We start from the raw sequence: 26,563 nt of genomic DNA, 5'->3' as shown, positions 1-26,563 counted from the left end.
AGGCAAAAAGGTTAACAATACCCAACATCAATAATGAATGAAAAAAGACATTCATTATATAAAATTAAACGAAATATTAATTAGTGACACTCAACCTATTGGATTACATGTTAATTATTCGAGATAATACAGTAGTATTAACTAGTAATCATTAGAAGTGGTAGGTACCTTGGATAAGTGCCACTTAAATAGTGTGGTTGAAATACCAACAAAGGAGACTCTAAATTGACCCACATCCATAAAGCCCTACGAAGCAGCAATGAATGAAAGCAATTCTTAACAACTAAGGTCATGAAAAGGCAACTTTATTAGCATGAGCTTCATTTGCTTCCTTTTAATTAATTTTCCATGCCTTGAACTTTTGAACAAGCTAAGGTTACTAGGTTAAGGTTCTAGTGTTGTATGAGTTTTTTTTATTTATAAGATAGTGTTCTGTGAGTCTTCGTCATTAGTTTAGGTCAACTTCGCATGTGACTCATATGTTGTTTTTTTTTCTTTTGAGGGCTGACTTATATGGTATAATTAATTAGCTAATTTTTTTTATTTCTTTAACCTCTAATTCAATAAGAATAATTTATCTATACATAAAGCCAAACAAGTTTTTAACATTTCTAACATTTCATCTTGAGCTTGAGCATTGAATACGTCAACCAATTGAGATATGGTATTCTACAAGTGAATATTTGCGACAAGAAATGAATCTTAGTTTTAGGATGACTGACCCTTAATTGTCTCCGCTCTTTGTTTTTGTTTAATTTCCTTACTACAAAAACATCAATTTTGATATAGTTATTAGTTTCCCACTCTTTTCTTGCAATGTGAATAGAGTTAAACAATCGTACATCTTGACACCGAAAATAGAGCTTCAACCATAAGACATGTACAAAGCTAATGAGCGTTTTCAATACTAACAACCATGGGCGGCTAAGACCATGTGCAGGGTGAGCAACTGCATATGGCTTTCAAAATATAAGAGCCGAATTTTTCGCCTAAATTAAAATAGAAATAAATCTAATTAATTTCTATTTGGTGTTTTGCTTTATTCTTCCTGTTCTCCCAAAAAAAAAAATCCATTAATGATCCTTTTGTCTCTTCCTATTCACATAAAAATTTCAATCCTTATGATTTAATTAGAGCATAGGACTCTAAATTGTACGAGACGGCCCTGCTAACAACAAAGGATATAAGAGAGATGTAATCCTGAAATTAGGAGGAAGAAAGGGCCCAAACTTTTAAACATCAGCAAACCATTCATTCCATTGTCGACATGCTTAGCTTCTGAGAATATTAGCCTTTACCGGCCTCATATTATCACTGCATGAGTAAGTTCGTTTGGTATCTTAATTTGGATAGTGCTTGGATTGAATATAGATGGCAGTGAATAGTGATGACGATCAAGCAAGCCAATTTCTTGTTGGGACTCCGTTCATGATATACCAGATTGTATCATATTCATGATACACTCAGGCGAAAATTGTATTATAAAATCTCCAAATGAGCACAATTTCACTCATTTCTCACTTCTCTACTCTACTCCTTCATTGTTTCTCTTACCTCAAATTTTTTATCTCCTCTTTTAGTTCTCTTACCTCTAATTTATCTCTACCCCAGTTTCTTACCTCGAAATTTTTCTCCTACAAATTTTTCTCTCCTCCAAATTTACAACCTTCGTTGAAATTAAACTTGCAACCTTTATTGAAATTAATGAATGGCGAAAACAAATGATGGAGATCCGAATTACATCAATAGCGAATTAATTTCAGATTTGAGAACAATATTAGAATTTTCAAATTGGTGTTTGGACAAGTTGAACTAGAATTGAGACTCCAATCAACTTCGAGGGAAAGTGCCACGAGTCGAGCAGAGCAACACAATGCTCAAGCTCGGGGTAAGCTACGAATCACATAATTATAATTCTGAGTAATCGACACAAAGACAAAAGCTTTTATAGAGTACAATCCAATACATATACACCCTGGACAAAAGGATCAAAGCTTGTTCGATAGTCTTGAATACATGATTAGTATATTATAAAAAAGAATGATGACCCATCTTAAAGACCCCTCTAAACCAAATGAAATCAATGAAGAGATACAAAAATCACTCTTCGGACCGACTATCCCGAAATCAAAACCAATATTAACAGCTATAGAAAACACCAACCCAAAGAGCAGGTACCATAAAGAAAAACTAACCAAGCTGAATGTACTATATGACCTCACATCTTTTACCAACAACATTCTGTAAATGAGCATGAAGAACTTTCACAGCAAAGATTAAACATAAATACGTAATCACCAATCGAAAAATTGAATCTAAAACAGATCAAACTTCTTTTTCTGCATGTCTTGCTTCCATCTGGGAAGTTGGTTAAAGGCTTCCTTTGTCACACCAAAAATAGACTGAAATTCTTCTTCAGATAGATAGGCCTACAATGTGAAACAAGTGAGAATGACTAGCTGTTCAAAGCAATAAATTATCAAAAACATTATTGATCTCACGGGCGGACCAACCTCTCTGCGCTTAAAATCAATTCCTGTGACAGGATTTTCTGATCTAGCCCTTAGTTGCTCATAACTGAATGTGCTCTGTGTGCTTCCAGAAGCAGAGTCTTCCTCTTCAGCTTCATCTTTGGATACTGATTCCTCGTCATTGCTTTCAGGTACTACTGGTTCCACAACCTCTGATTCTTGATCTTCTGTAGTTTCTTGAGTCTCTTCAGTCACATCTGAAGGAGAGCTTTCTGTCTCTTTCCGAGCTGCAAGAGAATTAATATCAAGTGACCCTTTTTTATGTATATATTCTTCCATAATAAAATGACAGCTTTACCACTAAACCATGAATATAATCAGTGAGTTCATATTTCAAAGTGTTCGGATGAAAGGGAAGAGAACTCGAAGAAAACTTTTTCCTTTCAGATATTTTCAATTGAAAACATTTATCAATAAAGAGGGAAAGAAAAGTGATCCTGTCCAAACATATTACCAGAAGAATAAAGATCAACCCCATATCATTTCCTCCCGTCTCCCCCGAAACATTATCCGTACAAACGTGAAGCCTGAATGACAGCGTAAGATTTTACTTAAGTGGCTCTCAAGAAACCGAAATTTGCCTATAAACAAGTACTTCCTCTTTAGTACCCAATATCTGGTCAAACCCCACAAATAATTCATTTTTTAAAATCCACCTCCAATGATAGCTATGAGATTTTTCTAAGAGGCAAACATTATCATTTACATACACATTTGATTTGAGGGTTTATCCAGCAATTAACCCGAAATTGGAATGTTGGAGAGGTCAAGACATGAACAGCCTTAACCTAGGAAATCAGACTAGTATTGGTGCGATTCCTAGAAGACCTGCAGTGAAGGTATCTGAATGTACCCAAGTAGTGCTATTTGTACTACATTCCTCCCTAATATAACAAAAGAAATGAGATTGATAAACTCACCAGGCGGGGTATTATCTCCAGGTGGGGAAGGACTCCTCGCAGATCGAGCAGGAGATCCATCAGGTGTCTTTTCAGCTGTAAGTGCTGAAGAAAGAGCAGCCAACGCAGCAGCTCTTTGTGATCCCTGACCAGTATTAACTGGCTTTGGAGCAGTGGCTCCAACAGGCTTGTTTTCAGGAGATGGGCTCAAGGCAGATGACAAAGCAGCTAAAGCAGCAGCGCGTTGCGTCGCACCCCCTTGGCTTGACCCATTTGACTTCTGTTCATCAAAGGATGCATATTTGAGATCAATAAAAACTGGAGATGCATATTTAGGGAGGTGGGGGATAGTGAATAACTTCAAAAAGAGTACAAGATACATCTGTGCACATAGAGAATTGTTTTGTAATTACAATTGGATTTGAAATTTCCTATAATTCCAGATAGAAGAAATGCCATAATATATAACTTTAACATCATAATATATTGAAGTTCTTCTTGAACGGGAGCGTCTTTAGAAATTTTTCATATTTAATACATCCATACAATAAAAAAAGAATCCCCATGGGCAAAAGCTATATCTACACACCAGACCAATAGAACAATGACTTCAAAGCACAAGGGCTAAGGCGATAAGAGCCCCAGAACCTAGCCTTCACGACATAAGCCAAGGAGCATGCCTTCTCAAATCAAGGTTCAACAATATTAGTACAAAGTAATATATAGTAAGCGATAAGGATAACCACTACTAAGCATAGTAATTAAAAAATCAAGCCATTATCATATGAAGAAACGATCAACTAATCCTGATTTTCATTTATAGTAACACTTTTTCTGAGGCTTAGAGCCTGAAGCATGCCTCAAGCACGCTGTTTGACACACCTCCAAGGATCTTTCTATTACCTATTTAGAGTAAAAAAATTCTTCCCATCTTCATGAACCATAGTTCTAGCTGAGCTTGTGATTAAGTATCAATATCATCATACTTCCCCCATCATTTTACATTTGCACTAACCAAAGACTTCACTTTGACCATCCTTAGTGATATATACTTTTTGGCTAGATCCGTCTCGATACTATCTCCAAGATATGAAAATTTAAATTTAACTAAAAAATCTATATTGTTTGACTTTCACGTGATGCGTAACGGTTCCGCATCATCACATATGTCAGCACAAAACTTACCATTTAGATATTCGATTATCAAAAAGTAAAAAAGTTACAGAAAATAAATATTTTGAAAAAACTACCCTCACTTGTTTTGTCGTTCACTAGCTTTCGAGCAATATCAAGACACTTCTAACATGATCTCACTAGGAATATGTTTTCTTTATGTATAAATCACAGACTGTGTCAAAGTGAACTATCTGAGTAGAGCCAAGTACAAAGGGAGTATATGAGTTAAATGACTAGGATATGGTGCAATATGGTGCAATCCAGTACAGAAAAAGAGAGGTCAAAGGGGTAAAAGAAAAGAGAAGGAAAAAAACAGTTTTGCTAGCCAACCAAAGGCATAAAAGAATGAGTTTTGTCTTAAGGGGGGGGGGGGTGATTATTAAGGATCAAATCAACCACATCGTACCCTTTCTTCCCCCTCCTTTCCTTATAAGACTGATTTATTACCCTTTCTCTTCAAATTGAAAGAGTCATCTACATGACCAAAATGAAGAGGAAAATAAGAATCATATAAATGCACTCACATTTGGAGAACCCGACTTTTCTCCGGAAGAGGGGTTAAAGGCTGATGACAAGGCTGCTAAAGCCGAAGCTCTCTGTGTTGCTCCTCCCCCATTTGATCTACCCGGGTTCTGCAAGGTCATACACAATCAGGCATCTGTTTCCATCAGACACGTCTCTGTTCATAATAGGTAAACAAAGAAGAGAAGTGCAGAACCCAAAGAGAGAAAAATAGACAAGAATAAGAAAAAAATAAAAGGATTTGCCCACTTAGTAAGAAAAGAAATTTAAGGATCTGCATAACCTCTATATTCTATCAACAAAAAAAAATTAAACAGACCTGGTCCACAAAATTTAGTGTGGTCCACACAAGTCTTTTTGATATTAACATAATATACTACGGTAACAGGAATATATATAGCATTATGAGCTTATGCTATTTGATCCCCGACATTTTTGTCATTCAAGTTTCACAGTCATTCATAACTCACGTTTGAGATGAATTTTCTTCCAGAACAGCCAGTTATGGAATATAGATAAGTCAAAATCTCAAGATAGTTCACTGGAAAATTGCTTCTTAAAAAAGAATCCCAACAGATGAGCATGATCGAAGCTCAAGAGTACTTTTCTTTCTTCTGGAAATGAAGCTTATGAATCCCCCTCCCATAAAAAATGAATCGACAAATAAACCTTTATCATATTTTTCGCAAATTCTTATCTCAACTGAAGTCTCAACATTCAAAAAAACACCAAGAGTCTAGTAAAAGAGACTATTTTGTAGCTAGCCATTAGTGAAAACATATAAATTATGATAAATAACACAAACCTGAAGCATTGCAAGACTAAAGAAATGAAGAAACCCAATTCCTCCCCCACCCTCCCCACCCTCCACACTCCGGCGCAAACAAACTAAAAAAGGGGAAAAAAACATAGTACCGAAGACTAGAAGAGGAACAGGCTTTTCAAAAATCTAATTTCCTTTTGCCTTAAGTAAAAATGGAGAATCTTAGGCTTGCTGCTGAAGATACGTAAAAATGGAAGTGCTTTAGGCTTGTGTCTGTAGATACGTTAAAAAGCTTAATAGTTGGGATCTGCATGGTTGTCTAGTCTTCCTCATGCTCAAAGGATGCACCTGCTTTTCAATTGAGGATAGGGAATGATTTTGTTCTGTTAATGTCCTTCACATTAGCAGTACCATTTTCAGGATCTAATCTTAAAATCTAACTATTGCTCAGTCATTTGAGAAGACGTCTAGCAAGGTTGTCAGATTCGGGACCCGTTGAGGTTATTAGCGAATGATGGTAGGGCATTACAGAAAAGAAACGTTATGTCAATATTCTCAAAAGACCATGAGTAACAATCCAAAAGGGTGCAATCTGAAAGATTATATAATATCGTACTTAATTCACCTATACAAAAAAACTAAGCTATACCTAATAACAAAAAGAAGCCTTCCACTCTATTAACAATCTGGTCTTGTCTAAATCTTTTTGGTCTTGTGGAGGTGAAAAGATTTATCTAAAATATTGGTCTGTTCTAATCCAAATAATTATCTCAATCAATCTGTTCTGAAGCATACAAGACTTACCTAATTTGAAATAGGAAAACAGAGCCTTGTTTTCACACTACCAAACTTAGTTTTAAAAGGGGCAAGGTGCAAGGTGCAAGGCGCAAAGCGCATCGAGGCGCAAGACGCAAAGCGCACCAAGGTGCAAGGCGCAAAGCGCACCGAGGCGCAAGGCGAAGGTGCAGGCATCTTGTAGATGAGGCGCACCCTTATTTATTTATTTTTTATGGTATTGAATTTTCTGTAGATAAACACATAAAGTAATTAATATAAAATTTCATTAAAAAAAAGTAATTAATAAAAAATTGGCAGCATTTCTAAATTAGGAATATATGTTTCTATTCACTTATATACTTCTCTAGTTCACTGCTATTCCAAAAAAAAATTACTTCTCTGTTGAGGTAACAATGGGCTCCACGAAATTGAGAAAAAGAAAGATAAAGAGCAGAATAGAAGAAAAAAGGAAAGTTTGATTTAATCAGTCCCAAGCTATGGACGTAGTGACAAAAACAATCTCAACTATCATTTTTTATTGTTCAGTCCCAACTTAACCCCCCCCCCTTTATACTGGCAGTTCGAGTGAACAGGTGACTTGCTAAACTGGTAAAAAACGAATTAACCCTTTTTTTCACCTGTTTTTTCTACCTCTTTCACTCATTCTCTCTCCTCTCTCCTCCCTCCCCTTCCCCTACCACCATACTGCCACCACCCCCAGTCCCCCACCCCGCAGTCCTAGAACGACCCTATTGTCGCCGCCCACCCTTCGACCCCCAGTCCCCCGCATCCTCCCAAGTTCTCTCTCGCCTTCATCTCTAGGGTTTTTGGGAGGTGGTTTCAAAGGTGGTGGTGGTGTTTCGTGGGTGAGGAAAGTGTTTCGGGGGTGATTTCGAGGGTGTGGGAGGTGTTTCCGGGGTGGTGGGGGAGGTGTTTCGGGGTGATTTCAGGGGTGGGGGAGGTATTTTGGTGGTGGGAGAGGTGGTAGCGGGGGGAGGGAGTTTTAGGGCAGAGAGGGGTTTGGGGGGCAAGATAGGTGGCTGGCAGGGAGCTGAAGGAAGGAGAGATTTCAGGGGAGGGGTGGCTGGCACAGAGGGAGGGGGAATGGGAAGTGGGGGAAGGGGAGGGAAAGGGAGGGGTTTCAGGGGTAGGAGCGGGGAGTTGTAGGGGGGGGGGAGAGTTTGGCGGGGCACGAGGAGGGGGTGGCGGGGCACGAGGAGAGGGTGGCGGGCGAGGGGTTAGGAGAGGTCGGGGAGGGGGTAGTGGGGTAGAACGGGAAGGGGTTGGGTGACAGTGGAGAGGAGGACGGAGCTGTGAAGGAAGGAGGGAGGAAGAAAATAGAAAAAAAGGCAAAATTACCTAATGGGACCCCGAGACTACTATTGTAAAACGCCCTTCAAAGTTGGGGCTGAACAATTAAAAAACCATAGTTGTGACTGTTTTTATCAGGATATCCATAGTTAGGACTGATTAAATCAATTTTTCCAAAGAACATGAGAACCAGAGTATCATGATTCGAAAATCAAACATAACTCCACATCGAAGAGGAAGAGAGAACAAAAGATGACAGAGGGGGACGAAGAAGGAGAAAAAGTATATCGAAGAGAAGGGAAAGTAAATCGCAGAGAACTTACCTCAAATCTAATCACCGGCGGCGACCACCGTCCATTTGTTACTAAACATCAAGCGAGGATGCCAGCCGGCCTTTTCTATCACAGTCTGGAAGTATGGCGACCACTCAATTTAACACAAATCTCGATTTCGCAAATTAGGGTCTTTTCTCCAAATTAAGGCTTTTGATTTTCAGTTGAAATTTGAGATATTTCATGCCATTAGGTGAGGGCTTTTGCTCGAAATGTGTGTATTAAAGCTAAGGTAACATTTAATCTGAAATTTTCTTCTTCTTCTTTGAATACAACCAAGATTGACGTTTCTACGCCTCTTCCCTACAAGTGCGCGCCTCGCTGCGCCTACGCCTCACACAGAGGCGGCAAAAAGCGCGCGCCTGAGTTTGCCTCTTGTCATGCGCTTCGTTTGACTTGGTGGATGCATTTTGGCCCACGCCTCCACTCGCCTAGCGCCTAGGTACGCCTTGGGCGCGCTTTTTAAAACTAAGGACGTTTCATGAGATTAAGTTTTTTGTTAAGGTTTTGTAAATAAACCTCTACGAGAATTCTTGTTAAGAGTTCGAACAATTCATCGTCGTTGCCACTATATTCAACCTTAAAAGTTATTGCCTTCTAAGTTCAATCAATCAATTTCACCATTACAACCACTTACAATCGTTCCATTCATCCACTATTTTTTAAGTTGTTTTTCCTAAATTCAAAAGAAATTTTAATCCATATCCTTACGACTAAAATGGATTCAAGAGGGTTTTCCTAATTGGATACATATCAGTTACATTAACAATCTGTTTGATTCAACTTATTTTGACTTATCTGAAATTATTTTATCTTATCTGAATTTATCTTATCTTGTCTTATCTTCTTTCTAATTTATTGTGGTGTTGTCTAACATAGTTAATCCGTTTTATTCATTTTATCTTATCTTATCTTAACTTATTTTTTCTTAAATAAGTTAAAATAAGTTGAACATAATAGAGCCTAGTAATACAGCCCATCATATCAGCATTTGTGGAGCAGCGTATAAATCCAAGACAGTGATCAGTATTCTTCATCATAAGATCTTTTCACAAGCAACAAATAGAAAATGACTCACCATAGTTGACATAAGTGAGAAATTCCCGGTCCAGAAAAAAGAAGTTATTGAAGTTAGAATCATCGTGGAAGCCAGCAAGTGGATGCAATGAAAACAACTAGAAGGAACGCCCTCCCACTTAACCTCCCAAAATCAAACATGTAACATTTTCATCAAATATGTCTATAAATCTATCACTATACAGCCAATATATAGCAGGTTAATGCCTTATGCCTGATATTAGGTGCATAACTTATAGATATTGCATACTACTACCTCATACGAGTAGCCACAAAAATAAAATATCATATTAGTCACTTCAAGAAGTACCTCTGCAGAATGGCCTACACCAAAAAATAGCATGACCTTCTTCTGAAATGAATTCCCTTGGGCCTGTGAACAAAAAAAATTCATGAGGAGCAACTTAAAAAACTAGCTACTGAAAAAAAAGTAAAAGGAAAGGCGAGGTTAACAGTGAGCTATGGGTTCATCAAATTACAACAGAACTTGCACAAAAGCATTAACATTTACACATGGTTAAAGGCACATAGTGTTAATTGCACACAATAACAAACCTTTCTACAAACTGTGATGCAACAAGCCAATGCAGTAAATAAGGAACCAACAAAGTACTCGGGATGACACTAAAGAAACAAGTAACTGACAGTCCCACAAAAAGCCAACTCAACTTTATGTATTCAGATGATATAAGTGCATCATGTATCTATCCTCAACACCAGATTAAAAGCAACATGTTGATACATACAAAGATGAGGCTCAACTGCTCAAGTAAGCTGCCAAGGATAAGAGGCACTATGAATCAAATGTCTGTCAAGAAGCCAACTCTTATATGGCAAACTCATTATCTCTATTATATATGGGAACTCCTGACTTTTTGGTGTCCACCCTCTTTACCTAAAATACCCCTATTAACCAAACAAAATTACTAATTGCATTCTCTCACTTTTTTAAAGAAAGGGAAAAAAAGGATCCCTACCACTGCAAAGCAGTTACATATGCAGTCTGCACCAGTAAAAACAAAAAATACAACAATATACTTGAATGACGATTAAATTAAAAACTTCCACAAAATCACTTACGCGCAATGTCACGCAAGCATCGCATGCAAAAGATACTAGTATCTCTTATTACAACTACCAAGGCCAAAAGTAAAATTTCCAAACAGGTTATGTTGGTACAGGGAAAAAGATAGTAATATTTTGAATCAATGGTTCTTAAATTCATTTACAGTTAATTATGTACTGCATTAAAGAATTGTAATCATCAAGAAAATGCACGTGTAAGGTCTTTGATAGTTAATAGCTATGATAACCAATTAATGATCGTATAGATAGAGGATGTGAAAATGGAGAGGGGCACAAAGAGTAAACTAAAGAAAAAAGAAAACACGAAGAAAAAGTGAACTTCCTCTTCTGGATGGTGTTCAAGCTAGCGGAGACTTGGACAAATACAGGGTACCTAGCAGGAAGCTTGCGGATGATTTTCTTTCAAGTGATGCTTAATTAAATCTTATTAAGAGAACTGTGAAGAAGCATGGTTATATTTCAAATAGCACCAACACATCAACAAATTGTAATCTGTTATAGTGTCTCATTAATAGATCGCAATTGCTTTTGGCATGTTTTTACAGCAGTTGTATGCAATGGAGCATCCCAGTACAAGTTGTATGGGCTCTTTATCGCCCAAAATGTAGAGAGTGTATTCGCTATACACCGTGGTGCCATGTGCATGGTATGCCCAAGGCTAATTTTAGCTCATTTAGAACTCTCCCTATTGTGTGAATTTTGCTCATTGGAGGATTCCGAATGAGTGATGAGCAAAAAATAGCCTTGGGTGCACCATGCTCATGGTACACCTATGTACGATAAAAAGTTTAATATATGTAAGTAATGTAATAACCCTTTACAACTCAAAAATATGACTTGTAATGGGCCAACTTTTGAAATAATCCTCTACCTACAGGCAACAAACATGAATATAGCAGAAAATGTACTTTAAGACGATAGAATGTAATCTTAAGTTTAGGGTGAAATGTAATTCCTATAACGACTGTCTTTAGGTAAGTAGCAATATATGGCTGAAAGAGATATGGATCTGGGAAGGAATGTAAGAGTCAAAGACTACGAGGATATTGGTGAAAGAAAAGTAGCATAAGCAAAAGCAAAAGCAAAAGCAAAAGTAAAGTACCCTTATAACAGATAAAAAGGCAAAAAAAAAAAAAAAGCGCAGTAAATTACGAGGTTGACTACTTGACTTTTCTAGGAATCTTAAGAAAGAGAAAACCAAATATAACCACATTTGTAACATTACTAGTGTTGAATTCCCGGTACTGCGCGGGTTTTCTATGTAATGGCTTTCTTATTTTCTTTGAAAATGTTTCACATTATGGCTGAGAGTAATTTTAAAATTTTGATAATATTGAAAAAAATTGCAACATATGAATTGGAACATATAGCCTATAGGGCTTTATGTCTCCCAACGCACAACTCTAACCATTATAATTTTCAGTTATCAATTAAATATTAAAAAAGTAGATAGTTTGATAGTATATATCGAGAAAATTTCTAACAAGAACCCATATGATTATGTTTATTCTAATGTATAAATCATAATATATGTTCAAAAGGGAGTGTGTGAATAGTGTAAAATTCCAAATGTTGCGATTAATATGGAGTAGAGGATGTATTTATATAAATATAGACACAAACATAATTCTCTATATACGTAAATTTATGTTTGAATTATTATTATTTTAAGAAATACATTAATTTGTTTTAGACCACTGAAAGAACATATCTAGGCTCCGCCATGGTCTCTCTAAAAGAATTGCAATATAAGATCCACGTCAGTATTGCCTCAGGCTTGATTGCTCTTACAAGTCCAACATAAATAACCATTATGCATCACCAAATAGACGAAAGTGTTTACAAATCCAATTATAACATCTACCCTACAAAATCGAAGGTGACAAGAATATCTATAGACCATATTGTACGATAAAGAAAACAAGATAAGTAGAAGAAAAAGAAACACCATACCATCAATAAATGTACAACCACAAAACAATATTGTACATGACAATTGAATAACTAAATTGTTTTAAGTACAAAAAGTTGGGGAAAAAGATAATAAGAATCCAAGAGTAGGTCAATGACTTGATGGTGAGAGTCTTTGCTATGAAGAAAAAGCTTATACATGTAACATATCTGACAAAAAACTATCTTGAGAAAGCAAAGACAAATTATTGGGAAATATTAACTGCTAAATAAATCAGATTTTATAAGTTAAGAAAAAAATTACATCTTTGCTTCTAATATTTTAACTAGTAAAAATATTTTGATTCCAAGATCCGATCCGTAGCTTCGGGTCCAAACAAAATAATTTCTTTGCTTCTATATATCGCGCCTTTTATATAAGTAGAATTTTTTTTGGAAATTTGTGCATTATGGCCATTATCTTGATGTAACTATCTGGCACTCACCCAAAATCAATCTGATCCTATCACCTTCTATTACGCGTCAAATCAGATTTGTTCTCACTATGATGTCTATCACATGAGTCCTCAACTTACAGTGGTGCCTTAAAAGCCCTTTGACACTATGCATAGACAAAAGAAAGGCAATCAAAACGATGACGAGAGCTTAACATAACTCATAGATCCTGTGTAATGTGTTCTTAGTTTGCTATCCAACTATAAAGTACAAGATTTATCTCAATGGCAACAGATCATCTAAATAAGCAACTTCAAATATCAATGGCAAGTATCTAGTAGCACTATTAAGATATCAAATACTTCCTCAGTTTCATTTTAGAGTATTATTTGTGAGATATAAAATATTCATTTGTTGCATTTGAAACGAAACGGAGGAAGTATATGCAAAGTTTAGTCATTTTTAGAACGATTAAATGCACTTACAATTGCTTTAGCTGGCTCCCATGAGAAGTATGTCGTAAAAAAGCATGGCTCATTTCCTTCAGTGATTCTGTATAGAGGGATCTGTGGAGACAGCCCTTCAAGTGAAACAGCCCTCTGAATATAGTTCTGCAGATGAATATAGTAAAGGGTTGGAGTTCCATACATATATGCAGTGTAAAATATTTACCACATGTACAGAGTAGGGTACCTGGCCAATTTCAAAAGCTGACTGCTTTTCTTTGGCGTCAACTGACTGACCAACCCAAACAAAAACTTCAACGTGGGTGTCAAGTATCATCATATCCTCAGTCAAAAGATCATCTTGAGTAAAATTGTAGACTTCTTCAACCTGCAAATGTTCATAATGATCCACCTATCTTTCTTTATGCACTAAAAAAATTTAGACAATTGCAAGGAATTAATATTAACACACCTGAAACTTCCCTGCATATCCACCGCCACGGCGAAAAGAAAAAAATCAGAGGACAATATATTAGTAAAGAAGCACCAGATAATCACATCAGTCAACAATAGAGGCTCAAGGACCATGATGGAATGAATTCTTTTCTCTTGTTTTATGATTTATACTCCCTCTATAGCTTAAGTAAACAAAATTGTGCCCTCATATTAAATGTAATTTTTCTTATCTTTCCAGACACACAAATGGTTATCATCCCAACAACATTGGAAAAATAAAAAGTAAATCTTAATCATGCAAATCAGTCCAAAGTGAATTCTACATATACAAGAGTAAAACAGGGTTAAACGAACTCCCGCTTATAGACTAGAACCCAACCTTTCTTAAAGGAAAAGAAAAACATGTGTGGATCCCTGACAAGTTCCTGAGAAGACTTGTTGCTTGTGTAAGGTTGTTTCCCTCCAAGTGCAGACCAAAATACTGAATTTTCAGTTCCTTCCTTAGCATGCTTAATAGTACTCCCAGGCTGACAACAAAAATTAGTAAAAAGCATGAGTTACAGTCAAACTTATTCAAAAACAAATGTTGTAAAACAACTTTTTTGAAGTGTCCGTATAACAAGCCCATGGACCATGGCATCAATGAACTTCTCAGTCAAAATATACCACAAAGTGACTGCCAGCCAAATCCTTATCATAAGGCTCATAAGCTTGGTTCTAATCTCTGTTACTCTGACACACCAACTTATGTTGCTGTCCCTTTCTGAGACACGTAGTCACCATATTAACTAGATTTGGATTCTTATTTATGCTCCTTGGAAACTAACAGGAGAGAAAAGACAAGCTTAACATGCCCATGTCAGACACTTCCAACAACTCAACAAGTCCAACTCTTGGAGAGTCCAAGTAATACATGTCCTTAATAAGTTGGGACACATCTTGAAGAATATCAATGTTCTCTTGATTGGCATGGCTAGGGAAAAAAAACCAAAAATTCCACAGCATTTTCTCGGTTGCTTTGGCAGGTCACAATAGCAGCAGTGATATTATGAAAATATTGGCCAGAGTTACTCTGCCAATACCCCCAGAAATGGCTATTGTCGTGATCTCAAACATGCAAGCAGGAGAGGGCCAAACAGTGTAATCTAATTTGAAAACTTATCAGACTCATTTTCCAGACATTATAGCTGTGAACTCCAGTGTACTATATAATGTTATATGACAATGAAATAAGCAGTACTCCACTTTCCACGGTGCTTTTTCTGAAAAGCTAAGATGTTTAAGGTTCTTGAGTCTTGACAAGAAAATTTGCTCAAATTGGAGCGGAAATTGAAAACCATTATTGATGCAATCATAGTGAACTGTCAATACTGTTTATCAATCTAACATCATCTTTCATTACATCACAAGCTTTCCTATCATGTCGCGTTGCATGATGCAAGGGTGACGGAAACGAATATCATCAACAAAGAGCAAGCAGAAAGAATTTTAGGGGGTGCAGGAGTACACATATCCAGAAGCTGCAGATAATGCAAAAATCAACTTTATTCAATCACAAATACCAACGTCCATTATAGAAGACGGTAGCATAAAGGGTAACCTTCAAAAATTCAGCAATTTTGGCCACTAGTTGCTGCTGCTCAAAAGTGCTCTGATTGCCATGCCAAATGAAAAGTGAAGATCCTGATTGCAGAATAAAGCAGTTATGAGAATTCAGTGATGCTGCCACCTGAAATGAGCACATGCATCAATATGGCTTTTAAGCAACTGAACAAATAAGAAAGAAAAACTAATCAGAAAGGCATCATCAGTAAATACAGAAATATAACAGAGGACAATGATACCAGGAAGACAGAAAATTGCGAACAGCTGTCAGGTTCTAAAATTCAGAAAAATAGTTGCATAATTACAGCATCAGACACAAACAAAACCAAACAACATTAGCTCCCACACAAGCCTTTGCCGATCTTAAGCAGGTCAACAAATTCTTTGCTGAGATAAGAACTGAAAAGAGCTAACATTTTGATCTGCCAAAAGTTGGAGAGCCATTAACAAGAAGATGATTCTATTCCCTTAATAGCAATAGATGAGACTAGTACAGAAGTAAAGGAAACCCATAAGGATGCTATGAACTGACATTTGGGTGTTAAATTAAGGGAAGAAGACGATCATATTTGATTGATATCTAAACGATGGCAACAATTGAATGGAATAATAAGAAAAAGCTTTCGAGAGGCTTGTTCTCTCCCAACACAGAAGTAAAGGAAACCCAATAAGTAAAGGAAACTCTCAATTAAAATTCGTCATGCCTTCTATCTCTAGTCTCTAATCTCCTCCAATTGTACAGTATCTGATTTTCTTTTCCCTTTCTCTCCTTCGTCTAACTTTCTAATCTTCCATGTTAATTACTACTAATATAGATATAATGCTCTACCTATAATGCACCTACCCTTTGACCAGTTAATTGCATTACTGGCTGCCCAAACTTCCCCTAGTCGGAAAGGTGGATACTTCTAATCGGCCTCATCATACTGGACACAGTTGCAGCATCAAATTCTTCATCACAAGGTTGGAGGACTAGGGAAGAAGATTTGGTGTGAAAGGTTGGATGGGGTTAGTAAAAGTTGGGAAGGTTGGAGTTGAGAAACTTGATGGTGGGACTTCCCCTTGAAGTAGTTTAAGGCAAATTTGGGCCACAACTCATATCCCTTGAGTGGCATAGAGGAATAAGAAGGTTTATGTTCTATAAATTGGGTGGGTTGATAAGTGAAACCGGGATGAGAACTGGGCCTATAGTCAGTAAGACCAAAAGAAAAGCTGACATAATCAAATGATGAGGCATCATTTAGACCATTAACGTAGTTTCCCCTAGCATCATCTTCTTAAAATATCTCCAAGGTGTGGAGGAATTCGAGGACTTACATCTGGTTCTCTATCTCCCATTGAACACCATCCTCAAATGGGCATCCTGCTCCACCTCCATTGAATTTTCCGGCGAAGCCACCTTGCCTACCATCGGATTTACTATCTATGATGCCCGGACCACCATCAAGTCTCTTGCCTCTATCACCTTCCTGCACAACTAGACCTTACCCTTTTGGTCCAACGGCAAGCCTACCTAGCCAACCACCAGACCTACTTTTTCACCAAGTCTTAATATTAAGGGAATATTACGAGAATATATTATATTTGATTGATTCTGGAAAACAGCAAGAATTGAATGATAATACAAGCTTCTGAGAACCTTATCCTTTGGTGAAAAATAGAACCAAACCAACTATAGGAAACTCTCAGTAACACTCAACACGCCTCCTCTCTGACTTGATCCAGTTATATTTTATAGCAAATATGATCCTCTTTTTCCTCTCTCTCTTCTACCTAACAGACGAAGAACGATTTACGAGAAATAATAATGCAAACATACACTTCCTCCATTTTTTAATAACTGATTACCTTTCCTTTTAGAGAAATGTCACAATAAGTGACACATAGCTCAAAGTGGTAAAAAAACTTGTTTATAACATCTTTGCCCCTATTTAATTGTTTCACACTTAATGCTCACCTCCCATTGGTTAAACATGTGGTCCCCCACTCTCTCTCCATGTCACTTACTAAAAACAGAGGAAGTATATATGTATATATGTGTGTATATATGTATATAGATATGTATATGTAATGCATATATATTATCAACCAAAAGTTCTTCTGCAGGTACGGGTCAGTCAATAAGAGCAGCTCCAAAGAAGGGCAGCCCATATATCAGTAGCACAATAAGCATCCCAATTCCCAAGTATTTATTAAAACAAAGAAATGAGACGGACAGCACTTCATTGTATACCACAAGTTCACAACACATACTTTCATGACTATACCAAGCTAGAAGACAAAGAACACTCAAAAGGATGACACGGTTACAGATGAGACATCAGACATCACACAGAATCATTCAATAATATTCAAACTATAACCAAGCAGACAATGCATACCGCTTCAACTTGCATAGCTTTGTTCTTATGTAAGGAAGTTTCTGATATCTCTATTAGTGCAACATCATCAGCTGAATAAGTTGTGTCAGTCAACCCTTTTTCTTCGATGAACTTCTTGTATCCAGAGCTCAGTCCACCCTATTTATGAAGATGCGATTTAGAAAACTATTATGTACCAGAAAAATCATCTAAAACAGTGGCCACAACAACAAAAAAAGGAGAGACATTTCTCAAACAAGATTATTATAAAATTACCTTAAGAACAACCATAGGCTGGAAAATTGCAACGAATTGAGGTGGCTCCTTTCCTTGGAAAATCCGACCCTGCACCAGAAAAACCTTTAAGCATGGATACCCACAAAAGTAGAAACTACAATAATGTAATAAAAGGAGGGACAATGATACCAAGACAGGTCTTCCTTTCAGTGAATTACACATTGTATTAGCCAACCTTGCTGCCATCTTCTGGTCATCCTGAAAATAAGACACAAAAGAACGATAAAGTAATCCTGGAGCAAAGTTTAATACCCTGAATAGCAAATCAACTGAGAAAGCTGGTAATATAGAGAATTCTGTAAAGCAGCAAAGTTCTCCTACCTCTGGACTCAAAACAAAAAAAAAAGTTCCCCACGGAGAAAACAATAGGCAACACGAGGAAAATTGAAAGTATGCTGTGAAGCACACACTGTTAGCGCCTTAGTGGTAGAATTATATGAGAAAAAAAACCACTTAGACAGTATTCTTCCTATGTGTGCTTACTGCATATCTATTCTTGAAAAAGCGAGCAAGAGAGAGTTTGTATATGCCCGTCTTTGTGTGGGTGTATGAATGACACAGATGAGAGGGAGAGATCAGAGAAGTGAGGATATAAGACACAGATGCGAACAATTTTACACTGCTTGTGGTTGCATCCCAGCCAGCCAGCAAGTACAATCAAGCCTTTCCTTACAACAAAATCAAAACAAGCAAGGACATAGAATGCCTAATAGGGCCAATACCACTTCCTCACTAAAATGTTTGACGTCACCTTGGATCTATCCTCGTTTTGAGACTCCCCTCTTCCTTACTACTGAAGTCTCTCAGTTTTTCTCTCTCCTCTCTGCCTGACAAAAGTTACCTGACTCTCAACAGAGACAAACAAATACCAGCAACAGCTATAATCTGCTGAGTGCTGAGCACCACCGATATGCTTAATTTTAGAACTCTACGTTATAATCAGATAGAGGAGAAATAAGAAAAACCTGGTTAGGAGTTTAGAACGCATTAAGACATGTCCTGCAGAAATAGTCTTGACTCCCACCCGCACCACAACTGTAATACTTCTACAGCTCAAATCATTTTACAACTTTCTAAAAAAATATTGGGAACGTTTCATTGCGAGGAGCCAAGAAATCAAGATAAGGAAGGGAACTTTAACTCTTAAGTCCTAACTCCCATAATGAGTTTTTGGTTGGCATATTTATGATTTCCTTTCGCCACTTTTTTTTTCTCATTGGAGTTAACCCATTTGGGTGTAACATCAATCCCCGCCCCCTAGACTTTAATTTCCCAACTCAATACGCTAATAGATTTTCAATAACGTTATAACAGCCAAAATAATTAAATGAAGTTGTGGCATGCATAATGACCTTTATAAAACAAAGCGGCCTTGTTTTGGTTCCATGCTCTCGGTGGGAAAGAATTCAGTGTTGCCAAGACCCCAAGACCCTGGGGGTTTCCTCCACACAGCCATCGAGGCTAGTAGGTGGTTGTGGTTCAATCATTGCAGGTTCAAACTATCAAGAAACTCAAAGGCATGGCTTTTGGCATTGTGATTGGGGCATTTTCCCTTGTCATTTCAGTTCGTAGAAATAGGCAAATTACTTGGTGCTCTGAAAGAAAGCAATAAAAAGAAGTTCGTCGCCAAGACCTAGTGGAAATGTGTACAGACTGATCCCCCGGAACTAACAAGGTTGCAGGTTCACGCTGCCATAGCCTACTCAAAGGCATGGCTCAGACAGTGTGATTGGGCAGGCCATTCCCTCTACACTTAATCAGACAACAACTTCCCTCTCTCATTCTGTTCACTTTATTAAACCCACTCAAGGTTTATCTTTGCCAGGAAATCACCTCATTAATACAGAGGTGGCAAACAAGGCTAAGCCTAACTTCCATCAATGCATATGTGAGTCATGGAGAAGCAGGCATGTGAATGCAATTTTATTAGACTAATATGGGGACATGAAATAAATAACTAGTTGTTGGATTCTCGTGATGCCAGAGGTTATTTAATAAGACAAAATGATGTATTGTTTGCGGTTGGCATTTTTTTCACAAGCACAAGTTGCAGCTTTGTGGTTGGACAGTTACTTACAAAATGAGAGTTCAAGGGTTTGAGACCAAATATTGAGAGGGAGGGGGTGACATGTGGCGGAGTACAATTCTTGCCCAATATAGATGCTGTCCTCACAACAAAAAAAGATGCCAGAAGATGCGCAAAAACCTTACCTCAATGCTATCCTTTCCAATCCACCAGCACAAGTAGTAGTCTTCTTTCTTCTCGCCAGAGTGGTATGTATACAAAATAATGTAGCAATCCCCGCTGTAAAATTTGCCAACATCTTCCTTTGACACTGGCGTCTTGGCACTACCATTGATTCGCCACACCTAAAAAGTGACTCTAATCAATAGGTAACACTATGCAATTTGTGGCCAAAAGCAATGATGAATCTTTAAATTTTACAAAAGTGACTGCCACTAATGCAGATTTCTCCGCCAATGAAAAGCATAATTCCCTCCTGAACATTTATATTTTTCTTTTTGTCAAAACCATTATATGACTGTTGCTTTATAATTCATTCATTCTCATAATAAATGACTGCATTGAAAATAAAAGTCTAGTTACACATGCCGTAATTAATGCCCTAACTTATTCAATATTTTTTGGAAATATATTAATTAAAAAACCGCGAATCGCCTGGGTACTACCTGTTTATTTACAAGAAAAGAAAAAAGAACAAAAGTGAAAGAAACACAAGTAAACCTCAATCTTTCCACTGGCTTCAAGCAATGGTGGAACATCCTCATTAACTGGAACATTTTTGTTTCCACCTTTGACGCCTAAACCCTGCTGCTTCAGAAAAGCTACCAAGAATATACAACACTAAAATAAATTCATTTTGAATAACAAAATAACCGTTTTGTACTAGGAGCTAACGGGATTCAAAGATACCTGCTACTTTTCCTCTTCCTCCTTCATCAGTACTAGGAGCTGCAGACCCGCTTGGCCACGAGTCAAAGTGAGACTTGAAAGAATGTGTCTCATATCCTTGAATAACTCGGGTGACACGTGTTGTCTTTGGCCTCTTTTGGCTGGAAATGAAATCCTGGTAAAAGTAGTGAAGAACAACAATACATAGTGTCAAGTCACAAACATGAAGCTTAGTTCTTTTTCTATAATTTCAGGGGTAGGAAATCAGCCAACAACAGTAAATAAGGGAAGTATGTCTCACGTACCCCCAACCTCGTGGTTGGGTGAGCACTTATGTTGTCTGCGTATGGGCCATTGATTTTTTGCACCAGCCAGCATGGTCTCCAACATTATCCCTTCTTAAGGATAGGCTAGGAGGTTCTCTACCAAATCTAAAAAGCGAAATAAATATAGAACTAAAAGGTTTAACATGTGCACAATACCTCTGCAGCTTGACAGGCAGCTTTTCTATCCTCCAGTTGTGTCACACGACCAAACCATAGAGATACCTCAACCCCACAGTCCAGTAGGTAACACTTGTTATTTTCCAACCTCCCCTTGGACAATTCACCTTCTAAGGCTTGAGCTTGACCATCATTGATGCTACAGTGACCAAAGCAGAATGACAACATTACATAAGAACAGAGGCCTCAGGAGTTATATCAAAATGAAAAACTACTAGAATATTATTAGTTCAACTATGCAGAAAGTGATGGTTTGCATCTGTATTACAATTACAATACGAGGCTTAGGGGGGAAACATAGCATATGTACTTGCATGGTTTACGAACTCAATCAAAACAGCAGTTTAACAATTGATACAGCTATGTACAAGTTATATATGGCTTGCAAGTTGCAACGTATATTTGGCAAAAAGGATAATGACTTAAGCTGGTTAATTTGGCAATGATGAAAGTTCCATAAAAAATTCTGACACAAGATCTTATGACTGCTTACTAATACTGCCTCGCTCCTTAGCCAGATTATACTGCAGTTTACAGTAAATGTTAGACAAGAGACAAAAAAATACATAAGCTGGCATATAGCCCGAGTAAAGCTCCTTCCATCTAATGTCACTGTTGGCACATGACACACCCATTAAAGCAAAAGGCACCAGTGCAATGAACAGATTAAACACTTGAAAATAGGAACTGTGTATCTAAAAAAAATCAGACAGAAGTAAATTGTGCTAGTTATTTCTTCACTGCTACTCCACAATCTTTAGGTGCACCCTTTGTAGTCTATAGTTCCTTTTGGAAACATATTGTCCGAGATTCTAATATCCGTAAGATCAAATCATTTGTTTTGGTATCAGAAACCCTACCCCCTCCCCCCTGAATTTTTGTGGACTTCTGTTTGTAAGTGGTTATTTTTGGTGGCCTTCAGGGTCAACTCTGCAGCTTTTATGGGGAATGCAGCAAAAAGGAGGCTCAAGGGCTCACTGTTATGAGATAAACCTGACAATAACACCCCCCCCCCCGGCCCAAGAAGACAGCCTTTAATTTAACTCCACATAAGAACATCTGTGGTCAAGCGACCAGTTCAATCATAGGTTTCGATGTTTCATTCTTTCGATATAGTTGCAAGCTCAGTCCAGGGAGCATTCCAAGCACAATTAGCTTCACTATCATTTCCCTTCACTCTCTATTCTAAAGAGGGTGTGGATGAGAGGAGTAACTTATACAGTTATACTTGGGCTCCTTAATTCAAATCCAAAAAGGGGAAAAATGAATATAAATTGCAAAAAATTGGGAAAAGTAGCAAGAAAACCTATAAGATGATCTCATCTAAATCAAACTAATCTGATGTCCAGCCAACAGAAAAAAAAAATTATAGAAAAAAACATCTATACTCTGCTGTAATCTTTCTAATTTCTAAGACAAAAGAGGGAGAGAATACCTATAGAGCTTAGCCGCAGTTTCCTCAGGAACAACTTCATCCTCACTAATGACCTTTCTAGCAATTGGGGCAAAACCTCCAAAAAGGACCCAGAATTCACCAGAGTCAGATTCAGCTTGTAGCTTTCCATCATCTACATCAAAGACATTGTATTAGGAAAAAGATCACACCACCACAAACTCAAACAATGAGAAAAGTATACAAACTTTACTCTCATACCAACAATGGCAACGTCACATGTCCCCTCATGATGTTGGTCCTTCAGAAACTGGACAACTTCTAAGGCCTTGGCCCTTTCTTGTATGTTGGAGTTTGCACCATTGAACTGATAGATCTTATCTTTAGTGTCCAAGATGAAAACATCATCATGATTCAAAGAGGAGCGAGCAAATGGGACCTGCAAAGCCACGTAACCAATTCCAGTTCCAAATCTTCTGTATTAACAGACCACATCATAAATAAGTGGAAGCCAATCTGATGAATAAAATTACGGCAAAGAATACCTGCTTCATCTTAACAGCTCGCTTTCCATGACAGATATACAACCTTGTTTCAAACTCCTCTTCCACTGGCTTCTTAAAACCAGATGCAACTCCACCCTCTAAAGGTATAATGCATGGTTTAAAATATGACAGAAATTTGTCAGATTCAAAACCTTGGAGTTCCCTGTGTTGCACAGCCTTCCCTCCAAGCACTGCATCTAACTCAACTGTTTTGATAGCCGCCGTTCCAGACTCATCCTATCAAAAAAATTTAACCGCATAGTAAGTTTCAACTCCACAGTGACCCAAAAAGGAGATTAAAAGGAAAAGACAGATAAAGACCTACCTGGCTGGTATCTTTTCCAAGCCAAAAGTGAATGTCATATAGATAAGCACCTCCTCTACCAGAACTTGTCTGCAAAATTAAGTATCACAACTTATAAGCTAGAAGAACATAAAGTAAGGTCTCATGAAGAGAGTTCCTAAAATCTATAAACTACACATAAATTATCGTCTAGGAAAAAAATCAATGAAATTTGATATACACCAGAGACGGAATATTTCTTCTATAAAATTGACCTTCAAAGATGCTTTTCCGACTAATCAGATACTAGTATCACATACTACGTATCTTGGAAATTCTACACATAGGTTCGTTATCATAAAAAAAAACTGTTACAGCTGGAAACAGAACAAGATAGACTTAGAATATTTCCATCATGGTTTGTGCATAGAATTGAGAAAGGAATCTAAAGTGAAGTATTCTAGAGCAAAGAAGCATGCTAGATATGTAGATAGAATGATCTAGCCATAACATATCTGCGCAGTGCTGCAGGTGATGACTCCTTAACATCAATGTATATATTAGATACTCACTCCATTACATATCCAACCATCACCAATTAGAGGATTTCTTACAGGAACCTAAGCAAATGTACCAACACCCAGCCACCTATCCAATAATGTTAATGTGCAACCAATCACTGCTTAAAAAAGAGAGCTTATTTATAAAGAAGACACGTCCATCACAGCCTAATCACAACTGATTCCAAGCTCCAAAAGGACCATGCAAAACCTTCAGTATCATCACTAGCAGCACATTACTTTTGACGGTAACTCTCCATCCGAATTTTTCAAACAAAAAGAGAAAACAAAAGAACTGAGACCTTAAAAATGAACCAAATAAATAGTGATGCAAAGTAATAAACAATAATACCTGTAAGACAATGTATGAGTCTCCTGAGTAGAATTTACCATAATCAGACTTCGGCAATGGAACAGGCAGGAAGTCCTCAATTCGCCATATCTCAGTCCCACTAAAAAAAATTTAAGGCTCAAACAGGTAGCGAAGCAATAGAAGCAGCAAGATAAACAACAAAGCTAACTCAAACAAACAAGGGTTTTGACTAGTAAGAATTACACCGTTCTATCAAGAATTAGTCTACGCAAGAAATCCAAGTGTCCAACTGCAAGCTGGACCAATTCCCACGAAGCATAGTAAATCACTAAATTAAGATATGAGAGCAGTATTAACTTTATCATATAATAAAGCATTCAAGGTATAAGCTATGAAAAGCATCAGAGACCAACCATGTTTCCGAAACTAACTCTCACTTTCACTTCCTCTTCCTCAAACCAGTCAAAATCCAAATTTAACTCCTTCACCAACAGAAGGTGTTGATATAACATAAGAATATACGGTAAAAGAAGGATACGGTTTTTGTCCTGCTCCTTGGAAAGCAGGATCCAAAGCCTTTGTAGAGCTCGACATCCTCGAAGTTTTTGTGCTCCCGCTATCAATGTTTTAACCAAACAGCAACACTGCATAAACCAATAACATGACTTGTAAAGCTCAACATACACAACAAAAGACATATCGCTCAGTCATACTATCAATTCGAACAGTAAATGATACATACTGTCAATTCGAACAATCAGTTTTCCAATCCAAAAAAATATATATTCAATCATACTTTCTTTGTTTCATATTACTTGCATCATGCAGACAAAGCACGCGATTTAAGGAAAAAGATCACATAATGTAAATTGACAAGCTTATTCATATTACTTGCATCATGCAGACAAGGCACGCGATTTAAGAAAAAGATCACACAAGGTAAATTGTAAAATTGACAAGCTTATCAAAATCAATCAAACACAGGCGAAAATGCCACAATCTTTCGCCATTTCTTCTACAATTAAGCTTAGAGAGTGTTTATCATAACCAAATCACATCAAATTAACCAAAATCATGCAGAAACACAACAAATCAAATCAAAATGATCAAAAAAACTAAAGAAAATTCAAATAAAAACCTCAGATCAATCAAAAAATAACTAAAAAAACGATCAACAATCATTAACAAACAAATCAAAACCACAAAATTCATCAAAAAGATCAAAATAAACTAGAATTAAAACAAAATAATCAAATCAAACCTAATAATCAATGAATCAACGATCTCGAGGTAAGATGATGATGATGATCAATAAAGAGAGAAACAAAAAAAAAGAGGAGAGAGAAAATGTCTTTCGAGCTGGAAAAACAAAGGGAGGTGGGGGAAGATAGGATATACCTCTAAAAAAAAGAAAGTGATTGAATAATTGCTTCCTTTTTTTGTGTGTGTTTATTTTATTTATATTTTTGGGGGTTTTTTTATTTATAGTTTGAATTTTCGAAGTTTTTTGATGTTGAGAGATTGCAGAGGAAAAAGAAAGAGAGAGAGAGAGAAAAATGTGATGAGATGAAATGAAAAAGAGTGGAAAGTTGATGGAAGAAGAAGAGGGGTATGTTTGGTAATAATGGAAAGAATTGAGGGTTGTTTAAGACAGCCTGGTGTTTTGAAAATATTTAGGATGAAGGTGATGGTGGCACCGGCCATGTCGGATTTTCGTGGTTTTTTTTTTAACCCGGAAATCTCTCTTCTTTGCTTTTCTTTGCAGTTTTTGACTACTTGATGACTAATGACTTGTACACGCATAAAGGTTTATACTACTTGATATTCTTTAAGATTCATATTTGGTCCATTTTTTTTGTCATATTATAATTTATCATTACGATTGCATTTTCATTGATATTAGTTTATGGGTTTTGATATATGTAAATAGTATTTGGGCCCCAACGTTGCTTCGGTTGGTACTGTTTTACAAATTTGATATGTATTTTTTTCCATTTTCATTAAAATATATTAAGGAAAATTCAACATTTAAAAGGTACAAATATAATAACGTGGACATTTAAAACAT

The 26,563-nt window shown here is 37.0% G+C and overlaps 1 protein-coding gene across 4 annotated transcripts; it reads right to left on the bottom strand.

Annotated features, from left to right (window-relative positions):
• Positions 1–1,924: 1,924 nt before the first annotated feature.
• On the bottom strand, positions 1,925–26,106 carry LOC104889358 (villin-3). 4 transcript variants are annotated; one of them, XM_010674552.4, is made up of 24 exons: positions 25,757–26,089; positions 25,034–25,139; positions 24,535–24,634; positions 23,665–23,733; positions 23,340–23,576; positions 23,056–23,233; positions 22,837–22,969; positions 21,381–21,540; positions 20,920–21,073; positions 20,731–20,831; positions 20,196–20,354; positions 18,114–18,182; positions 17,964–18,032; positions 17,709–17,846; positions 15,323–15,451; positions 14,102–14,249; positions 13,739–13,749; positions 13,514–13,654; positions 13,306–13,431; positions 9,699–9,761; positions 5,131–5,238; positions 3,452–3,710; positions 2,514–2,758; positions 1,925–2,429 (listed from the first exon to the last, which is right to left on the bottom strand). In XM_010674552.4, exons 2-24 carry the CDS (start codon positions 25,087–25,089, stop codon positions 2,316–2,318), a joined length of 2,967 nt encoding a protein of 988 aa, XP_010672854.1. In that variant the 5' UTR covers positions 25,090–25,139; positions 25,757–26,089; the 3' UTR covers positions 1,925–2,315. The 4 variants fall into 4 exon arrangements, with proteins under 4 accessions (XP_010672854.1, XP_057249138.1, XP_057249139.1 ...); XM_057393155.1 differs by having other exon boundaries at positions 25,894–26,089; XM_057393156.1 differs by lacking the exon at positions 5,131–5,238 and having other exon boundaries at positions 25,894–26,094.
• Positions 26,107–26,563: the final 457 nt, after the last annotated feature.

The sequence above is a fragment of the Beta vulgaris genome, chromosome 3 (assembly GCF_026745355.1).
Source record: "Beta vulgaris subsp. vulgaris cultivar EL10 chromosome 3, EL10.2, whole genome shotgun sequence".
In the NCBI taxonomy this organism is placed as follows: domain Eukaryota; kingdom Viridiplantae; phylum Streptophyta; class Magnoliopsida; order Caryophyllales; family Amaranthaceae; genus Beta; species Beta vulgaris.
The sequence above is the reverse complement of the archived record's forward strand: the minus strand, read 5'-3'. Positions and strand labels throughout refer to the sequence as shown.

Coding starts and splice junctions, on each gene's coding strand:
- LOC104889358 (XM_010674552.4), bottom strand. CDS start 25,089: ATGTCGAGCTCTACAAAGGCTTTGGATCCTGCTTTCCAAGGAGCAGGA. Junction 22,970..23,055: donor ATGTGACGTTGCCATTGTTG/GTATGAGAGTAA, acceptor TCTTTGATGTAG/ATGATGGAAAGCTACAAGCT. Junction 3,711..5,130: donor AAAAGTCGGGTTCTCCAAAT/GTGAGTGCATTT, acceptor TTTGATGAACAG/AAGTCAAATGGGTCAAGCCA.